A 17,671-nucleotide genomic window follows, 5' to 3' on the forward strand; every position below is an offset into this window, starting at 1 on the left:
GAATGCAGAAATCATCGGACAATCTCTTTGATATCCCATGCGAGTAAAATTTTGCTAAAGGTAATACAGAAATGGCTACAAAATGTTGATTATAGGTCCAAGTAAAACAAAATCTTTGACAACTTCAACGTTTTCACCATTTATCTTGATTGTATTTATTAGTCAATTTGTGAGGATTTTCATTTTCTCTACATTGAGGTGTAATATAGTCTTTGTTCTTCATTAGTAAGTATTTCAAATCCTCCTCATTTCAAGCAACCAAGATTGTGCCATCTGCCAATTGCAGGTTGTTAGTAATTCTTCCTCCAGTCTTGATTCTGAGTTTGTCTTCATATAATCTAGCTTTTTGTATCATTTGCTCATACAAATTTAAAAAGTATGGTGAAATGATACAACCCTGGCACACACATTTCCTGATTTTAAACCATCAGTAACCTCGTGTTCTATTCTAACCATTCCCTCTTGATCTATGTACAGGTTCCTCATGAGCACAATTAAGTGTTCTGAAATTACTATTCTTCACAGTATTATTCATAGTTTGTTATCATCCACACAGTCAAATGCCTTTGCACAGTCCGTAACATCTTTCTGATGTTCTCTGTTTTCAGGCAAGATCCATCTGACTTCAGCAATGATAATCCTTGTTCCCCGTTCTCTTCTGAATCCAGCTTGAATTTCTGGCAGCTCTCTGTCAATGTACTGCTGCAACAGTTTTTGAATTATTAATAATGAATCTTATTATAGTGGTGTCTTTTTCAGCAGATGGACATGAAGTACACTCACAATTTAACCAGACATGGAAATCTAGAGGAATTGAAGTAATCTTCATATACTAAACAAGCTACATTTTAAGGCCAGGGCTTGTTTAGCCACAAAAAACTACCTTTTAATTTAGTGATTTTTTCCCCTCAGGTCAAGTTCACCAGTGCTGTTAAGCTCTCTGAAGGTGGGCCAGGGAGTGGAATGGAGAATGGGAGAGATGAAGAGGAGAATTTCTTCAAGCGTCTGGGTAAATGCTATGTACCTAGAAAATGTCAGCCTATTGTCATCTCAGGGACCACACGTTGAATGAGATAAAAATGCTTCTTTTCTATTTCCACTACTTTTACATGTATCTCACTTTCATATGTTGGTGCGTTTTTGTAGGATCTAGCTTTCCTAGGGCACATCTGTGGTTCACTGGTAGAATTCTCATCCTTTATGTGGGAGTCCTGGTGTGGTGCTGCAGATTAATGCAGGTGTGTCACTGCGGGACCACAAGATTGGTTTGAACTAAAAGGTTGGCGGTACAAACTCATCCGCCACCCCTCAGAAACCCTCTTAGACGCATAGCTAAAAAACTGCTAAAGTTATCTATTTTTTAATGCATGCATGAGAAAGGTCTCTTTAAATGTGTAAAGGTTACACAACAATATTGTTGTGAAAAATAATAGGAAGTTATCTTTTCCCATATCCTTAGCAACACCAGTGAGTAAATAGAGTAGTATTTTGAAAGGGAATTGTTGGAAACCAGATTGTTCTGGAACTGTTTATTCCTCATCTGAAGCATCTCTCTATGCTTCTTATTTTTTTCTAGACATTTAGATTCTATATTTTGAACTAATTTTTTTATTTAACTAGATTTCATACTAAAATGTTATACAAGAAAAATTAAAAATAGATACACTGTAAGTTATAGAAAGGCCATGAGATATTTTAGCCTTTAAATATGTACCTTAAAATGATGAAAAAGAATACTTTATATTATTATTCATCAAGGTGTGATTACTAGACTTTTTGTATATTTGCTAAAAATATACATATCCTTCAGACCACTAGGGATTGGTGCTGATAGTTTGCATTTTAATAAGCTCCTGACTGATTATCATTGATAGGCAGTTTAACTGTAGAAACATCATGGGAAGAGCCAGATGTGTGGCTCCTAGAACTCTGGCCATAAAATGGGGCCAAGCTTGTTTTATCAGAATTATTTTAAAGGTTTTACAAGCACAATTTCTTATACAAACCTCCTGTTAGTCTGGTCCCTAAGGTCTGCATAGGATTCAGGAACTTACTAGGTAACTCTGATGTGCAGCCAGATCTGGAAATCCTAGAATTAAATAAGCAACTTCTAAATCTTTACAACCTCTAAAGTCCAGTGATTCTTGTAATGCATCTATGAGAAAAAGTTTTTGCCTCTACCACAATGCCATCTTTGATAACTATTTATTGTAAAGATCTAAAATTACACAGTGATTTAATGTTCCATAATACAAAAGTTAGTGGTTGATCACAAGAACCATTTTAAATGTACCAAGAGCTCTTAGTAGTTATTAGAGAGAAAAACTGGTAGTCAGGCGATTAGAACTTATATTTACATACTTATGCAGAACACTGCATTTTCATGTGCCTTGAGTTACCAGATTCCCATAAGTTTAAGTATTTTTAAATCAAGCACTGGGGAGATGAAGTTTTAGGCTTACACTACAGAAAACAATTGTAGTTTTAAAGCTCTTTTTATTTCTGTGATTACTGCATTGTCTCCTTCCTTCCTCCACCATGGAACCACTCCTACAGGCTGTCACAGTTTTGATGACCACCTTTCTTCTAACCAAGATGGAGGAAAAAGCAAAAACGTGGTGAATCTTGGTGCCATCAGACAAGGCATGAAGCGCTTTCAATTCCTGCTAAACTGCTGTGATCCGGGGACAATTCCTGATGCATCCATCCTAGCAGCTGCCTTAGATCTAGTAAGTTGTTGAAAGAAATTGTTCCCCATTCCAATTAATACTAGTAAAGGAGATAAGCACGAATCCTGAATACTAACCCTAATTATGAGGTTGTTTGTTTTTACTGTTCTCAGTATTGATGACAAGAGGTATGAAATAAGAGAAGAAAAGAAGAAATTTTTAAAAATAAGTATTCCCTGGGATATTTATGTTAGTGGTGCTGTAAGCTAAGCACTGGATTGTTAACCACAGAATTGGTGGTTCAAACATAGCAGCTGCACCTCAGAAACCCCATAGAGGGTGGCTATGAATCAGAACCAACCTGACGGCACTTAACAACAACAACAACAATTGTTTACAGTATGTGGAGTGATCACATCCACATACTGCTTGGCTTAAAATCACTCTGACATTTTTTTTAGCTGAACGTCTGTAAAATGAGAATATTAGTAATAATATAATACCTATCTGCTAAAGACATTACATAGTCTTTATGTAGTCCTTCTGTAGCTCTGTAGGATAATCATTGGACTGCTAAGCACCAGGTTACTGATTTAAACCCAGCCGTCATTCTCAGAAACCCTATATAGGGTCACTATGGGCTGGATCGATTCGGTAACACTTAACATCAAACAAAACTGGCATGAGAATAGTAAAATGGGGAATTAGATGTAAAGCCCTCATCATGGTGGTGGTGGTGTGCCATGGAGTCCATTCTCATCATAGTGACCCTGCATAGCGTTTCCTAGGCTATGAATATTTGCTGGAGCAGAAAGCCTCATGTTTCTCCCATGGAATGACTGGTAGTTTTGAACTGCTGACCTTTATGTTAACAGCCTGACTCGTAACCACGACACTACCAGTGCTCCTTTGAAATATAGCAAATCCTCAATTTTGATAAGGTAGCATTCCTCAGGCAGTCCATTTTATTTTGGTTGGTAAGTATCGTCGTCAAGTCGGTTCCAACTCATAAATTCTTCATTAACACCATAATTTAAATGCATCAATTCTCCTTCTTTCTCCTTTATTCAATGTCCAGTATTCACATGCATATGTTGTTAGGTGCCTTTGAGTTGGTTCTTTGACTCATAGTAACCATCTGCAAAACAGAATGAAACACTGCCCGGCCCTAGGCCATCCCCACAATTGTTGTTACATTCAAGTACGTTGCTGCTGCTTCTGTGTCAATCCATCTCATTGGGGATCTTCCTCTGTTTCATTGACCCTCCACTTAACCAGGCATGATGTCATTTTCCGGGGACTAGTCCCTTCTGATAACATGTACAAAGTATGAGAGGCAAAGTCTCACCACCCTGGCTTCTAAGGAACATTCTGACTATACTTCTGCCAACTTAGATGTATTAGTTCTTCTGGCAGTCCATGGTACTTGAATTATTCTTCCCCAACATCATAATTCAGATGCATCAATTCTGTGGGCTTTCTTCCTCATTATCCAACTGAGATGACTGAAAATACCTTGGCTTGGGTAAGGGGCACCTTAGTGTCCTCCAACTGTCATCTTTGCTGTTTGTCATCAGCACATAGCCCCTCTCCCTCTCTGGGTCTAAAGTCCCCAGCCACTCCATCTCTCCACAGCATCGTCTCTGCCTCCATCTCTGGTGTCACTGCTTCTCTGGGTAAGGTCCCACTCTCCGCTCTTCTCCCTTGTTGGTCCCAGGGATCTCTGCTCCTAGATTGCAAAATTAATCACTCCCCTCCTTTTGTTGCAAAATGTCTACCTTTACATTTCCAACCCTCACGATCAGTCCTGATAACAATTATTCACTATTGTATCACAGGACAACTACTTTAAAAAAATCTTTTAGTGAGCCATCTAATTTCTCTGGCAACAGCTAAAGGAGATTAAGAAAAAGCATAATGATAAATCAAGTTTTTAAAATTTATGCTTGAAATGTATTTTATAATTGAACATTTAAGTGAAAGGTACAGTTTTCCATACAAATTATAAAATGATAGGATATTAGCATTTAGACGATTATTAGTCAAATAAGCAGCTGATGGCAGAATTGATAGATTATCCTTCACTCATTGGAATAGTCTAGGTCCCACACTCATTGGATACCTGGGCTGAAATATCCTTGTAGAACTGTGTCATATTATGTTAGGGACTCTAATGGGCAGTAGCTCTTTTCATTCACAGATGTTTCATAAGCCATGGCATTGCTCAAGGTTATATAAGTCCGTCAGTTACAAATTTGGGCTCAGAGAAATATCTATTCCTTTCAGAATTCTTTTAGCAACACCATATGCTTTCTCTGAAAAAAAGATTATTTCCATAAATAAGAATGAGTATCTCTTGACATATTGAAAATATACTTAAATGTATATATCTCATGTAATAGAGAAAATTATGATTCTGAATTATATTTAATGGTCCAGAAAAGCATTTGAATCTTTTAAAAGCAAGTGTTCCTTATCACATAAGTACATAATGAATTCATAACAAGAAAATATGAAGATTTTCAACGTTAAGATTCACACTACACATTTACTCTCTAAACTACTGATTCTTAGCATTATGTGGAACATAGATACTTTTATAATTTGATGAAAATTACAGAAATTCTTCTTAGAAAAATGCAATTGTAGACAAAATGTAGCACATAATACCAGAATTTTCGTGTTTGTTTCTGTTATTGAGTGCTGTCGAGTAGGTTCCAACTCACAGCAACCTGGATGTGGTGGTGGTGGAGGCTGTGTGCCATGGAGTCGGTTCCGACCCATAGCGACCCTATACAGGGTTTCCGAGGCTGTAAATCTTTACGGGAGCAGAATGCCTCATCTTTCTCCCACAGAACAGCTGGTAGTTTCAAACTGCTGACCTTGCGGTTCATAGCCCAATTTGTAACCACTACACTACCAGAGCAACCTGGATGTACTTCCCCCCAAACCCATCTATGAAACCAATTGTAAAAACTCAACTTAATCAATTAATTATCGTTATCAAGAAGAGACTTTCATCAAGTAATTAAAGTTATTTTATTATTACTCATTGATGATATAAAAACGGAAAGAAATCTGTCATAATTATTTCCTAGGATTTGTGTTTCTTAAATGCGGGCATGAAAGAAACACAGAGAGAGCAATATACTGAGTGCTTTGAGAAATAATCCCAATAACATGATATATGATAAATTATACTGGTTTTTGAATGGAATTATTGTCATGAGAATATTGATAACGCTCTTTAATAATCAAGATTCTTCAGTGTTTCTTTTTTATGGTTTGCAGTCTGTTTATCCTACAGAGCTACCACACTTCCAAGCTACCCTATGTACAACAGAACAAAACACTGTCCAATCCTAAATGAATCTCACAATTATTGCTATGTGTGAATCCATTGTTGCCACCACTTTATCAATCCATCTCATTAACAACTATAACTTTATATTTTATATTTTATTTTTATGATGTGTGGTACCATGTTGGTCATTCTACATATGTAGGGATATGACTCTAGATCTTATTCTGTTCCATGCCCTCTCTAACCCAATTAAGATTCTATCTGAATCACTGGAACCTTAAACTTTACCTAGGCTATTCATGAGTCTTTGCTCTTACTTGTGAATTTTATAATCAGCCTGTCAGATTCCTTGAAAAATCCTTTGACATATATTTGGAATTACAACAAATCACAGATAAATTTAAAGACTATTGAAATTCAACAGAAATTCAGATTTCAAGTGATAATTTTTGAGAAGTTCTATGTTTTTCACGAGTCAATTTGAAACCTTTTCAGTATTTTTAAATTCTGCCTACATTTTCATATTTGTTGGCATAAAGTTGAAAATAACATTTTTATTTGCTCTTAATCGTTACAGCATCTGTAGTTACTTTATTTCTTTTTATTCATAAAATTGTTTTCTCTTTTTCTTGATTAGACATAGAAGCAGTGTTCAACCTGGTCCCAAATTTGTGTAAGAGAATGGTTAGGCATTCTCATAAAATACTTTGTCTTTCCTTTGCCTTTTTCTTTTAGGTTCTATCCAGAGTCAAGGTCTAGTCAAGCAATACTACTTTTGTGGGCTACGTCTTTTTGTCATTCATCCATTGATGGTGCCTTCTACCTGCGACACTGGCTTTATGTCAAAGTGTCTGACCTGACTTCCTACTTAGTCATGTAACATGCCTGACCCAATGGAAATCCATGCTTGAGTCCTTCAATAGTTGGCAGAAATCTTCAGGACAAATATCACGAAACTAGTTCACTCTTATGAAGTTTCATTTTCTTATAATTTCTACTCTCCAATAGTATATATTCTTTAGGAGTCCTGGTGTGGTGCTGCAGAATAATGTGCTGGACCACAAGGTCAGTTTCAACCACAAGGTTGATGGTTCAAACTCACCAGTTGCTCCTCGGAAACCCTATACAGGATCGCTATGGGTCAGAACCAATTCAATGGCACTTAACAATAGTAATGGTCTTCAACCTTACTTTAGAAATAAAAACAAGATAAAAAGAGTTTTTAATGTTTTTTCTAGAATTCTCAGGAGTTCTAAATCAAGAAAAACTTATCTTTACACCTAATCCATCATTGTCAGAACTCCTCATTTGTTTTTGTTAAAACTTAACTGCATATTTTGAGCTAAAATGACTAGCTACCCCAGACCATGTTCTCAGCGATAATGCCCATTGTCAGTGTTTTTAGTTGCCTACAACTATTATAGATGCAGCAAAAGGGGAAAACAACCTGCCATTTACTTCATGATCTCAGGCATGCAAAACAACTCAATACAGGTCAATAATAAATACTGAACCACATATACGTCCTCCAGCAAACTGGGTTCCAATGCACAGTAAGATCCCTAGTAACAATCTATTCCCATTGGCTTTAAATAAACAGGTCTCTTGCATCAGTTTTATCTTTTACATAAAGCACTAATAATAATAATAAATTGTGTCCTTCCCCAGTGGCACATAAAATATTCAGTCTTTAAAAACAGTTCTTGTCCAGCATTATCATGTGAATTTTCAAAGCCAGAGTTTCTCTTCACATAATAAGCTTAGATATATTCCTTCAGGGAAAGGAATGCATTGCAATTATAACCTTCAATTAACCATTATATCTTGGTTAACAATATTTTCTAGATCCCCAGGCAAAATAAAGCACAGCTGTTCAAATTAGTATCCCAATTCTCTGCTTCACTTTTATAAAGGAAGCCTCCTGTACACTTAATGGTTGTATAAAATTCAGGGGGAACTATGATAAAGGAAGTCAAGGACAGTATCCTGATGCCTGAAGTTTTTTAGCTGTAGAGTGTTAGAGAGACCCATGCTGCGTAATGACATCTTTATGACACTTTGTGATTTTCAGTGAGACAACTTTGTAACCATTGCAAAGAAAATAAGGTTGAATTCTATGACATTGATATTAGACCATTTTTTCACTTCAAATTTATAAATTCCATCTAGTTCAACCCAATATTTTATCTGGGAACTATGAAGTTATGATCTAATTGAATAGAAGTCAATCTATGGCATTGTGGTTGTTGTTAAGTGCCAACAAATCAGTTCTGAGCCATAGCAACCCTGTATAGGGTTTCCAAGGAGCGGGAAGTGAGCTTGAACCACTGACCTTGTGGTTCAAATGGCTTTGCAGTCCAGGACATTAATCCACAGCGCCACACAAGGACTCCTAATCTATGGCATTATTAGAGCATAAAAGGGTGATCTGGGCTGGATTTACTAATAAGAAAAGAAGAATTCTAGATGTGTCTACTTTTATTTCCAGACCAGTAGCAAAATTCTTTTTGGCATGGCAGTAGTGTTAAATCTTGTTTAGATATTCATTTTTAACTATGCCTCTCATACTCTGTGGTTCTTTCTAGCCATGCAGCATTCTTCCGATTCCTTTTTCTCCATTTGTGCTATTTCTATCTGTTACATGAATCCATCACATTATAGCATGCGTCCATCTTTTGTTGTTGCTTCAGATTGCACTGGGCCATACAATTTTCCACCTAAAGAGGAAAATTGGCTTTCTTTTATATCTAGAGAGAATCCTTTTCCCAAAGTGTTCCATACCCTAACATTAAAATCAATGTTTATAAATGATAATTCCTCATAGCTACACTAGGATACTGGGATACAGTTTCAAACACATTGTGAACTTGATGCTTGTTGCTGGCTGAGTGTATTCAACTGGGATGTACATTAGCGTTCTTAGCTTGTAACTAACTCAATGGCTCCCTCAATTATTTATGAAGTAGTATGCACACTACAATACCCCAGAAATTGGGATTATTTATTACTATCTTGACTGTAGGTCCTCCAAACCTGCCTTCATTTACTAAGCTCATGAAAATGATGATAAAAAGGCAATATTCTATGTTTTGGCCCCTTAATGTGGATGGACAGGAACATTTCCAAATGTTACAGGGTTTAGCTGTTTACATGGCTCAAACTCACCAGGTAATAACCAAACCTGCCTTGAATAGTGTGTTATAGAGCAAATGGGGATTGTTTTCATATAAATCTTAATTCCATTTCTAAACTTAGATTAGAATTTCCTATGACCAATAGCTGATAATATCTTAGTTTTACTATGGAAATATCTGAGAACAGAGAACTGAAATTGCTCAGGAGAAAGATGAGGCTTTCTACTCCCATAAAGATTTACACCCTATGGGTCGGAACCGACTCGACGGCACTTAACAACAACAACAACAATGACCAATAGCTAATAATATCTTAGTTTTACTATGGAAATATTTGAGAGCAGAGAACTGAAATTGCTTTTCATCCAAACAAAACAAAAATACCTTGAGATTCCTAAACAATTGATATCATTTTAAGCAATATCTGTAAATATGAATATATATTTTTTTCTAAATAGAGCAAGCCAATCTACCTGGGAAACCTCACATACAACTTAGACTGCTCATTCCTGTATTGCTACTCCTCTTGTGTGCCATTTGATATTTAATGGCAAGGAAAGCATCCTCAATTCGATACGACTGGTTTAGGTTAAGTTTCACCCTTGTTAATTCTGAAGGGCTCAGAATTATAACATAATTCTGTTCCAGCAGTGTTGTTTCTGTCTTCCTGTCAGTAAGCACTGAATCCACATTACTTTATATTAGGACTGTGTCCCAATGTGACAGCCTAAGAATATATTTGTATCATTTGCCTACAGACTGGCATTCTTTTTTAGAGTCAAATTGTGCAATCTTTTCCAGGCATAGATTAGCATATCTGAGATGCTTAGTAAAATAAATATTTAATGCAAGAAAGAGGTTATACATTCAGTCTGTATGTTTTGGTACTGCAATTTTGTTGGGCTTCATGCAAAAACTCATCTGACAATTTGCCGTCTCAAGTACTTCTATCCCTGGGGTTTGCATCCAAGTCTTGGCACCTCTGTGACTGATGATAGAGCCTTGTCATCCGTATTTCTCTTGAGCTAATGACCTATCATCACCATTAGTGTTCATCCTGTATTCTCCTTTTCACTTTGTTTAGCTTTGCAGGTTTGGTAAAATTAAATTTCTACATAAATCTGTTTCCTATTGGATTTCATGATGGCTGCATATAAGATATAAATCATGAAGAAGTGCTTAATAGGCTAACTTACTCAGATCATCCTGTGTGTATCAGATACTGTGGTATTCAAAAGTATGAAGCAACCAACTGTGCTTGAAAAGGAGGGAGGGAGTGTTAAGGAAAGCTTCCCAGAGGAAAAGTGACTCTTAAGGTTGAATAAGAATTTGTCAAATGGGAAAGGAGTTAAAGGCTCTCTAAATCAGGAAAAGAACATATACAAAGGTACTGAGATATGAAACATATGTCATATATAGGAGACTAACTAGTTTGATATAATCGGATCATAGACCATTTGAGATGTGGCTAGAAAGGGAGAAGAACCAAATTATGAGGGGTAAGTATCTTAATTCATCATTTCTAGATGAATAGAGCATCTAATGCATTTTAAAATAGGAAATGGATATGATCTTATTTTGGTGTTTTAGAAAGAATATTACATGGAAATAATGTCCCATTTTAAGCAGCTAATTTCTACCTGCATTCTAAGAATCATGTTTTACTAATATTTATGTGAATAAAAATCAAGACAATAGTATCTACCAAGAGGAACGGGCATACGTTTGGGCATCAGAAAGAACTGGGGTTGAATCATATGTCCACCTCTTCTCAGCTACGTGATAGTGAATAAAAGATAACTCACCTTTGATCATTTGTTTTTAACCTTAAAATGAGGAGCACATAGTTGTTATGAGAATTAGTACTACACTCCCTAAAAGTTAACTGGCACATTGTTGATACTCAATCCCTACTAGCCTCTACTTTAAAACATCAATGAATTGTTAAGAGTGCCATTGCTTAAAATGATGAGATTATTTTAACTTGAAAATCTATGTTTATTAACTAACATATGGCTATTAAGTAGCCCTAAGGTGATGACAAATATTGTGATAAATTGTAAATGGGTCCAAGTCAAAGTACACACCAATAGTTGGTATACGTTTTTCTTTGGGAAATTTCACACTTTTCCTTCACATGTAAAAAACGGGTGTGGGGAGTGGAGGCTGAAAAGAGTTCAGCAGAATATCTGATCTTTACCAAGTTCTGAGTATCACCTAAAAGCTGTTGCTTCTTTTATTTTTTTCAACTATATCTTGGCATGACAAAATAGAGTGGTATCTCCACCCGCCCCACTTTAGAAATGTTCTGTTTCTCATCTATTCATTAAATAATTTCCTTTTTGCTAAATACTTTCAAATGAAACCATACTTTTCTATTTTAGCAGAATTATTCATGACAAAATGCAAAGAAGAACAAACTCGACAAAATCTAATTAGCACTAACTTTTTTTCTTAGCCCAAATGTGGACAGGTGATTGGATCTCCTTGAACCATGCAGATGGCCTTGGGTAGTGGACTGTTGCTTGTGGCAGTATCGCTGTGTAAAATAAGACTGGTTTAGAATATGAATATTTGGTTGCTTCATTTAAATTTTCTGTTTTAAAAAAGTTCCATTATAAAAAACTTAATATGATTCTCATACTCAAAGCCAATGATGCCTTAAATATAAAAAGATGGGACTATGAAATTATTTGTTATTGCCAAGAATGAGGAAATTGAACACAGAAACCTTTTTAAGATGTCTAAGTCTTCAATATTCAAACATGCCTTAGTGAGTTCATAATGACAGATTTCCTACTATGATGCTAGCCATGCTGGAGAAATGTGGCCAAATTAAATCAGAACATTTGGACTAAAACAAACTAAAAGTAGATAAGGATCCCCTGTAAGATCAATTTAAAGTTCCTGTTATTAATCCCATTTTATCCTTCCCTTTAACAATTCTACTTAGGAAGCCCCAGTGGTGGCTAGAGCAGCCCTGTTCCTGGAATGTGCCCGTTTTGTTCACCGCTGCAATCGTGGCAACTGGCCAGAATGGATGAAAGGACATCACGTAAACATCACCAAGAAAGGCCTTTCCCGGGGACGGTCTCCCATCGTGGGCAACAAGCGGAACCAGAAGTTGCAGTGGAATGCGGCCAAGCTCTTCTACCAGTGGGGAGACGTGAGCTTTTGATTTCTTTCACTAAAAATGGAGGCACTTGTATGAATTGAAGAGGTTGCTTACTTGTTTTTGTTTGTCAGACCATTAATTCAGTGTCTGTAATGTACCGTTCATTGAATGAAACACTTTATGGAGGGGAGGGGAGAAGCGTAAGTCATTTAACACTCCCAACAAATTAATGTGGCTAGACATTATTATCTCTTAAGTTAAAAAAACAAAAAATAAAAACAATGAAGTTTAGAGTCTTCGGGATCCCCAAGCCTGGGATGGGGGAGGGGTGGATCTGTGTGGCTTGCTGGCTCTGGCCCCTGTTCGGTCCCAAGGGGGGTCTCCCTGGGGCCAGTCTGATGTGACCTGGCCTAGCAGAAGCTGAGCAAGGAGCCAGACAGTCACAGAGCCAGAGGGCTGGAGGAACATGACATCACAGACATAGTTTCACCTAAATATCACTGGTGTGGAGGCAGAAAACCTACTGTTGAAAGAGGTGTTGATGGCAGTTTTTGGCAAGGCCCAGTGAAAGTATGCCAGGAGCCTTCACACTGTCTGTTAGAAGAAATGGAGCTGTCACCCACAGGAAGATTCAGAACACTGGTGATCACTATGACCTGTGTGAGGAGAGAAGTTTGCCTCTTTGGCTTGTTGATCCAGTAGTGCGTGGAGCATCATGGGCAATTGGAAGAGAAGAATGAAGACATCACTGAGCTTAAATACCCTCTGAACTGTGCAGATCCTACCTCAGAAAGGTGGTTTCATGGAAACCTCTCTGGGAAAGAAGCAGAGAAATTATTAACAGAGAAAGGAAAACACGGTAGCTCTCTTGTGTGTGAGAGCCAGAGCCCCTCAGGAGATTTGGTTCTCTCTGTCTGCACTGGTGAGGACAAAGGGAAGAGCAATGACGGCAAGTCTAAAGTGACCCATGTTATGATTAGTTGTCAGGAACTGAAATACGCTGTTGATGGAGGAGAGCAGTTTGACTCTTTGACAGATCTTGTGGAGCATTACAAGAAGAATCCTATGGTAGAAACACTGGGTACCATACTGCATCTCAAGCAGCCCCTCAACACAACTCGTATCAATGCTGATGAAATAGAAAGCCGGGTTCAAGAACTAAATAAATTAGCGGAGACCACAGATAAAGTCAAGCAAGGCTTTTGGGAAGAATATGAGACACTACAACAACGGGAGTGCAAACTTCTCTACAGCAGGAAAGAAGGTCAGAGGCAAGAAATAAATACAAAAATCAATCCAAAAACATCCTGGCCTTTGATCATACCAGGGTTGTCTTACAGGACGGGGATCCCAAGGAGCCTGTTTCAGATTATATCAATGACAATATTATAATGCCTGAATTTGAAACCAAGTGCAACAATTCAAAACCCAAAAAGAGTTACATTGCCACGGGCTGCCTGCAAAACACGGTGAACGACTTTTGGTGGATGGTGTTCCAGGAGAACTCCTGAGTGATTGTTATGACAATAAAAGAAGTAGAAAGAAGAAAGAGTAAATGTGGCAAATACTGGCCTGATGAGTATGCTCTCAAAGAATATGGAGCCATGTGTATTAGGAACGTCAAAGTAAGTGCCGCTCATGACTATGCATTAAGATAACTTAGACTTTCAAAGGTTGGACCAGCTCTACTCGAGGAGACTACGGAGAGAATGGTATGGCATTACCACTTTCAGACCTAGCCAGACCACGGTGTGCCCAGAGACCATAGGGAAGTGCTGGATTTCTTGGAGGAGGTCCACCACAAGCAGGAGAGCATCATGGATGCTGGGCCCATGGTGGCTCACTGCAGTGCTGAGATCAGGCCAATGGGAACCTTCATCTAATGGATACCATCATTGCCATCATCAGAAAGAAAGGTGTGGACTGTGACACTGATGTTCCCAAAACCATCCAGATGGTGCGGTATCAGAAGTCAGAGATGGTCGAGACAGAAGCACAATACAGGTTCATTATATTGAAACACTACAGCGCAAGATAGAAGAAGAGCAGAAATATACAAATATGAATTTACAAATGTTAACTATTCCCTAGTGGACCAGACCAGTAGAGATCAGAGTCCCTTCCCTCCTTGTACCCCAACATCATCCTATACAGACAAAACTGAGGGAAGATAATGCTAGAGTCTATGAAAACGTGGGTCTTGTCTGACAAAGCAGCAGAAAACTTTCAGATGAGAAGACCTACCAGCTCTGCTGCACAGAAGTAGATATGGACTTTCACTTCTCCCTAGAAAGATCAAGAAAAGAGACAAGAAACTTCATATGAAGTATGAATTTGAATTTGGAAGGATTGCATTATGATGTGACTGACTACCTTTTGATAAGTAAAATTTGAAACCATTGAAAGATCACTGTATTCTAACTCAACAATACAGTGTTCTGTTCTATAGAATTTTGTTTTAAATTCAGGAAGGGGTTGAATTGCTCTCTAGAGTTTGCAGACAGCAATGACTCAAATTCTAGTTGTCAGCATTACTTTTCTTTTGATAAAGTTAATAAATTTTATCTTATTTTTCTTATTATGGGAGACAGTAGGACACTTGCAAAATGAGAAATGATGTGGGAAAATTAAGTAGCAACATCCTAGAGAAGTGGGAACAATTTCATTTACCCTCCTCGTCCCTATAGGGATAACGCATTTTCATGGCCTCTTTCTTTAGGCTGAATGATAGTTAAGCCAGTGCCCCAGACTGTCAGACGTCAACTGTCTAGTTTTGCACTGTCATTTAAAAAATCATAGAAATGTATACATTAGGGTAAGAGGTGGTTTTCTTCTTAGCAGATGACCAACAATCATTCAGCCTGCTGACTGAGAAATTTTCGTTGAATAAATTGTCTTGTGTTTAGAAAAAAAGACATTCTTGGATGACCAGTATTTTGGTAATCAGTTGTGGCTGACAAACCACCACAAAACTATGGCTTCAAACATCTCCTTTTAAAAAAAAAAAACAAAAACCTATAATTCTTCGATCTGGGACTGGGCTCATTTGAGTGATTCTATTAGACTAGCTGGTGGGCACTAGTGTGGTCTGCGAGTTGGCTGAGACACTGGGAACAGTGGGTTTATTTCATTGTCCACATGTGGTGTTTGTCCTTATCCGTGGGAACTCTCCAGCAGGTCATCTGGGCTTGTTACATGGCAGCTGAGAGCTCCGAAGAGTTCAAAAGCAGGAGTGGCCAGGCCTTCTTAAAACAGAGACCTGAACTGTCACCACATCACTTCTCTTGAGTGTCACTCATCACTTGAACCAGCCCAGGTTCAAGAGGACACTTTACAAGAGAGGGATGGTCCACTGGGAGCTCCAGTCACAGATCACCATAATCAGTGCCATGGAAAAACAACTGCAGGCAGCAAACGTCAAGGCTGCCAGATACTACCTACAGTAACTGGTGTAAGCCGCAAGTCAGACTGAGAAATAGAGGGCCTTGAAGAAGCTTCCTGAACCAGTTCTGCTAGCTCTGACCCTGCTCTTTGAACCATCACCGGGGAAAGTTGAGTGTGTTTAGGTGGACAGAACATATAGAAACAGAACCACCATTAACACGGGCTCCATGGAGTGGGGTGAATGTCCTGTTGTCCCAACTCCTGTTGCCCAGTCAGGCTGGTGTGAGGAAGAAGGTTTTTCAGCCAGTTTAAATCAGCATTTTTATGAGTAGTTCATTTTGTGTTAACCAAGTAGTAAGTACTATTTCCCAACGTTTGACCTGAAGTGCTTTTTCCAAAGATATACCTTTTTGCCCTGTGTGTTGAATCAGTGAGTGCATTGCAGTGAAAGTATCATGGGTTGTCTTTGTAACAATAATAAAATGCTACAGCAACTTCGCCTTTGGGGAAAAAAAAAAAGGAAGTTTATACAGGTCAAACAATTGGTCAAAACATACAGAAATAGAAAGTAGAAGAAGCAAGATTTTGTCTTCCAGGTTAGATTCTGAATTTATGTTTTTGATTCTGATAGCATAGTGATTATGAGTTGGGCTGCTGACCTCAAGTTCAGCTAATTCTAAACTACCAGCTGTTCCATGGTAGAAAGATGAGGCTTCCTGCTCCCATATATATTTACAACCTCGGAAAACCTATACAGGGTCACTATGAGTCAGAACCGACTCCACGGCACACCACTACCACCACCATTGATCAAATATCATCTTTATGAAAATCATTTTTATAATTGTTAAATCATTATATCCTTGTTTTGGCTTTCTATTCTAATTTAGACTTTCCAGAACTTCATTTTTTCCCCAATTTCTTAATCAAATTTTTTTATTTCATTGATATAACTGAAAGTCTTTGTAAGGAAATTATATATATATACACTACCGGTATGGCACTGTAGGATCAGCACTGAACCGAAAACCACAAGATCAGCAATTCTGATGCTGCTCCTCAGAAACCCTATACAGAGTCGCTATGATTCGGAACAGACTCGACGGCACTTAACAACAACAACAACAACAATATATATATTTAATTATTTAATATTGTGTGACTTTGTGCACACAGCATGAATGTCATGTGTCCATATACTTAGTTATAGAATATCCACATAAACAGAAAGGTTATTCATCACATGAGATCTTTTTGTTTTGCTGTTATTGTTGTTGCGTGCTTATCCTATGGTGCCACACCAGACCTCATGTTTTGCTCTAACCAGATTAAAATTAGTTTAGCATATGATATGTGGTCTGAAAAGTTAAAATATTATATAAGTGAATGCAAATTATTAAACTCAATCCTAAGATCCTTGGTGAAATATGAACACTTGGATGTCAGGTCTTCAGTTAATAGTTTGATTGCACCTTATTAGGGGTGTTTGCACCCACTGGTTAGACTTTTGCCATCAATATTTAAAACAAAGCAAGATGTGCTCTTGAGCTACTTAAGACTATTTTTTTTCTACAAAACAAAATTATAACTAAATCTACTTAGAGTAAAAGTAGAAGGAAGTATACACCTTTAAGAAAATGTTATGACTTTGCCACATCTCTGTTTATCTGAAAGACTATTATTATCCTCCCCCTACCAAAATCATTCTTTCATCCTTTTTGCCTTTTGTCGCCACTGTTTGAGCCTGTCCCAGATGCTGTCCAAAATAATGGTGTTAATTACTGCTCTGATGTTTACAGTAACTCTATGAGTATGAGGTTCTTTATTTTCTATGAAACTTGTTCTTGACCCACTTACAAAGCTTCAAAGGTTTTTCTACTGTGTAATAATGAAATAAACCTGTTGTAATTCAGTCAATTCTGACCCCATATGAATCAGAGAGTCTTGGTATGGTGCTGCGAATTAATGTGCTAAACTGCAAGGTCCGTTTGAACTGCAAGGTTGGCGATTCAAGCTCACCAGTCAGTCATTCCTTGGAAACCCTATACAGGGTCGCTATGCATCA

General features: G+C 37.6%; 1 protein-coding gene and 1 pseudogene across 2 annotated transcripts in view; both read left to right on the forward strand.

The window, feature by feature from the left end:
• The window catches only part of UNC80 (unc-80 homolog (C. elegans)), a 306,407-nt gene that overhangs the window by 106,916 nt on the left and 181,820 nt on the right, over positions 1-17,671 (forward strand). For both annotated transcript variants that reach the window (XM_006872739.1, XM_006872738.1), the window contains exons 21-23: positions 913-1,009; positions 2,557-2,729; positions 12,061-12,273. In XM_006872739.1, coding sequence (XP_006872801.1) covers positions 913-1,009; positions 2,557-2,729; positions 12,061-12,273 — 483 coding nt within the window. The remainder of the gene's footprint in view (positions 1-912; positions 1,010-2,556; positions 2,730-12,060; positions 12,274-17,671) is intronic.
• LOC102820205 lies at positions 12,689-14,430 on the forward strand (annotated as a pseudogene).

The sequence above is a fragment of the Chrysochloris asiatica genome, unplaced genomic scaffold (genome assembly GCF_000296735.1).
Source record: "Chrysochloris asiatica unplaced genomic scaffold, ChrAsi1.0 scaffold00212, whole genome shotgun sequence".
Classification (NCBI taxonomy): Eukaryota; Metazoa; Chordata; class Mammalia; order Afrosoricida; family Chrysochloridae; genus Chrysochloris; species Chrysochloris asiatica.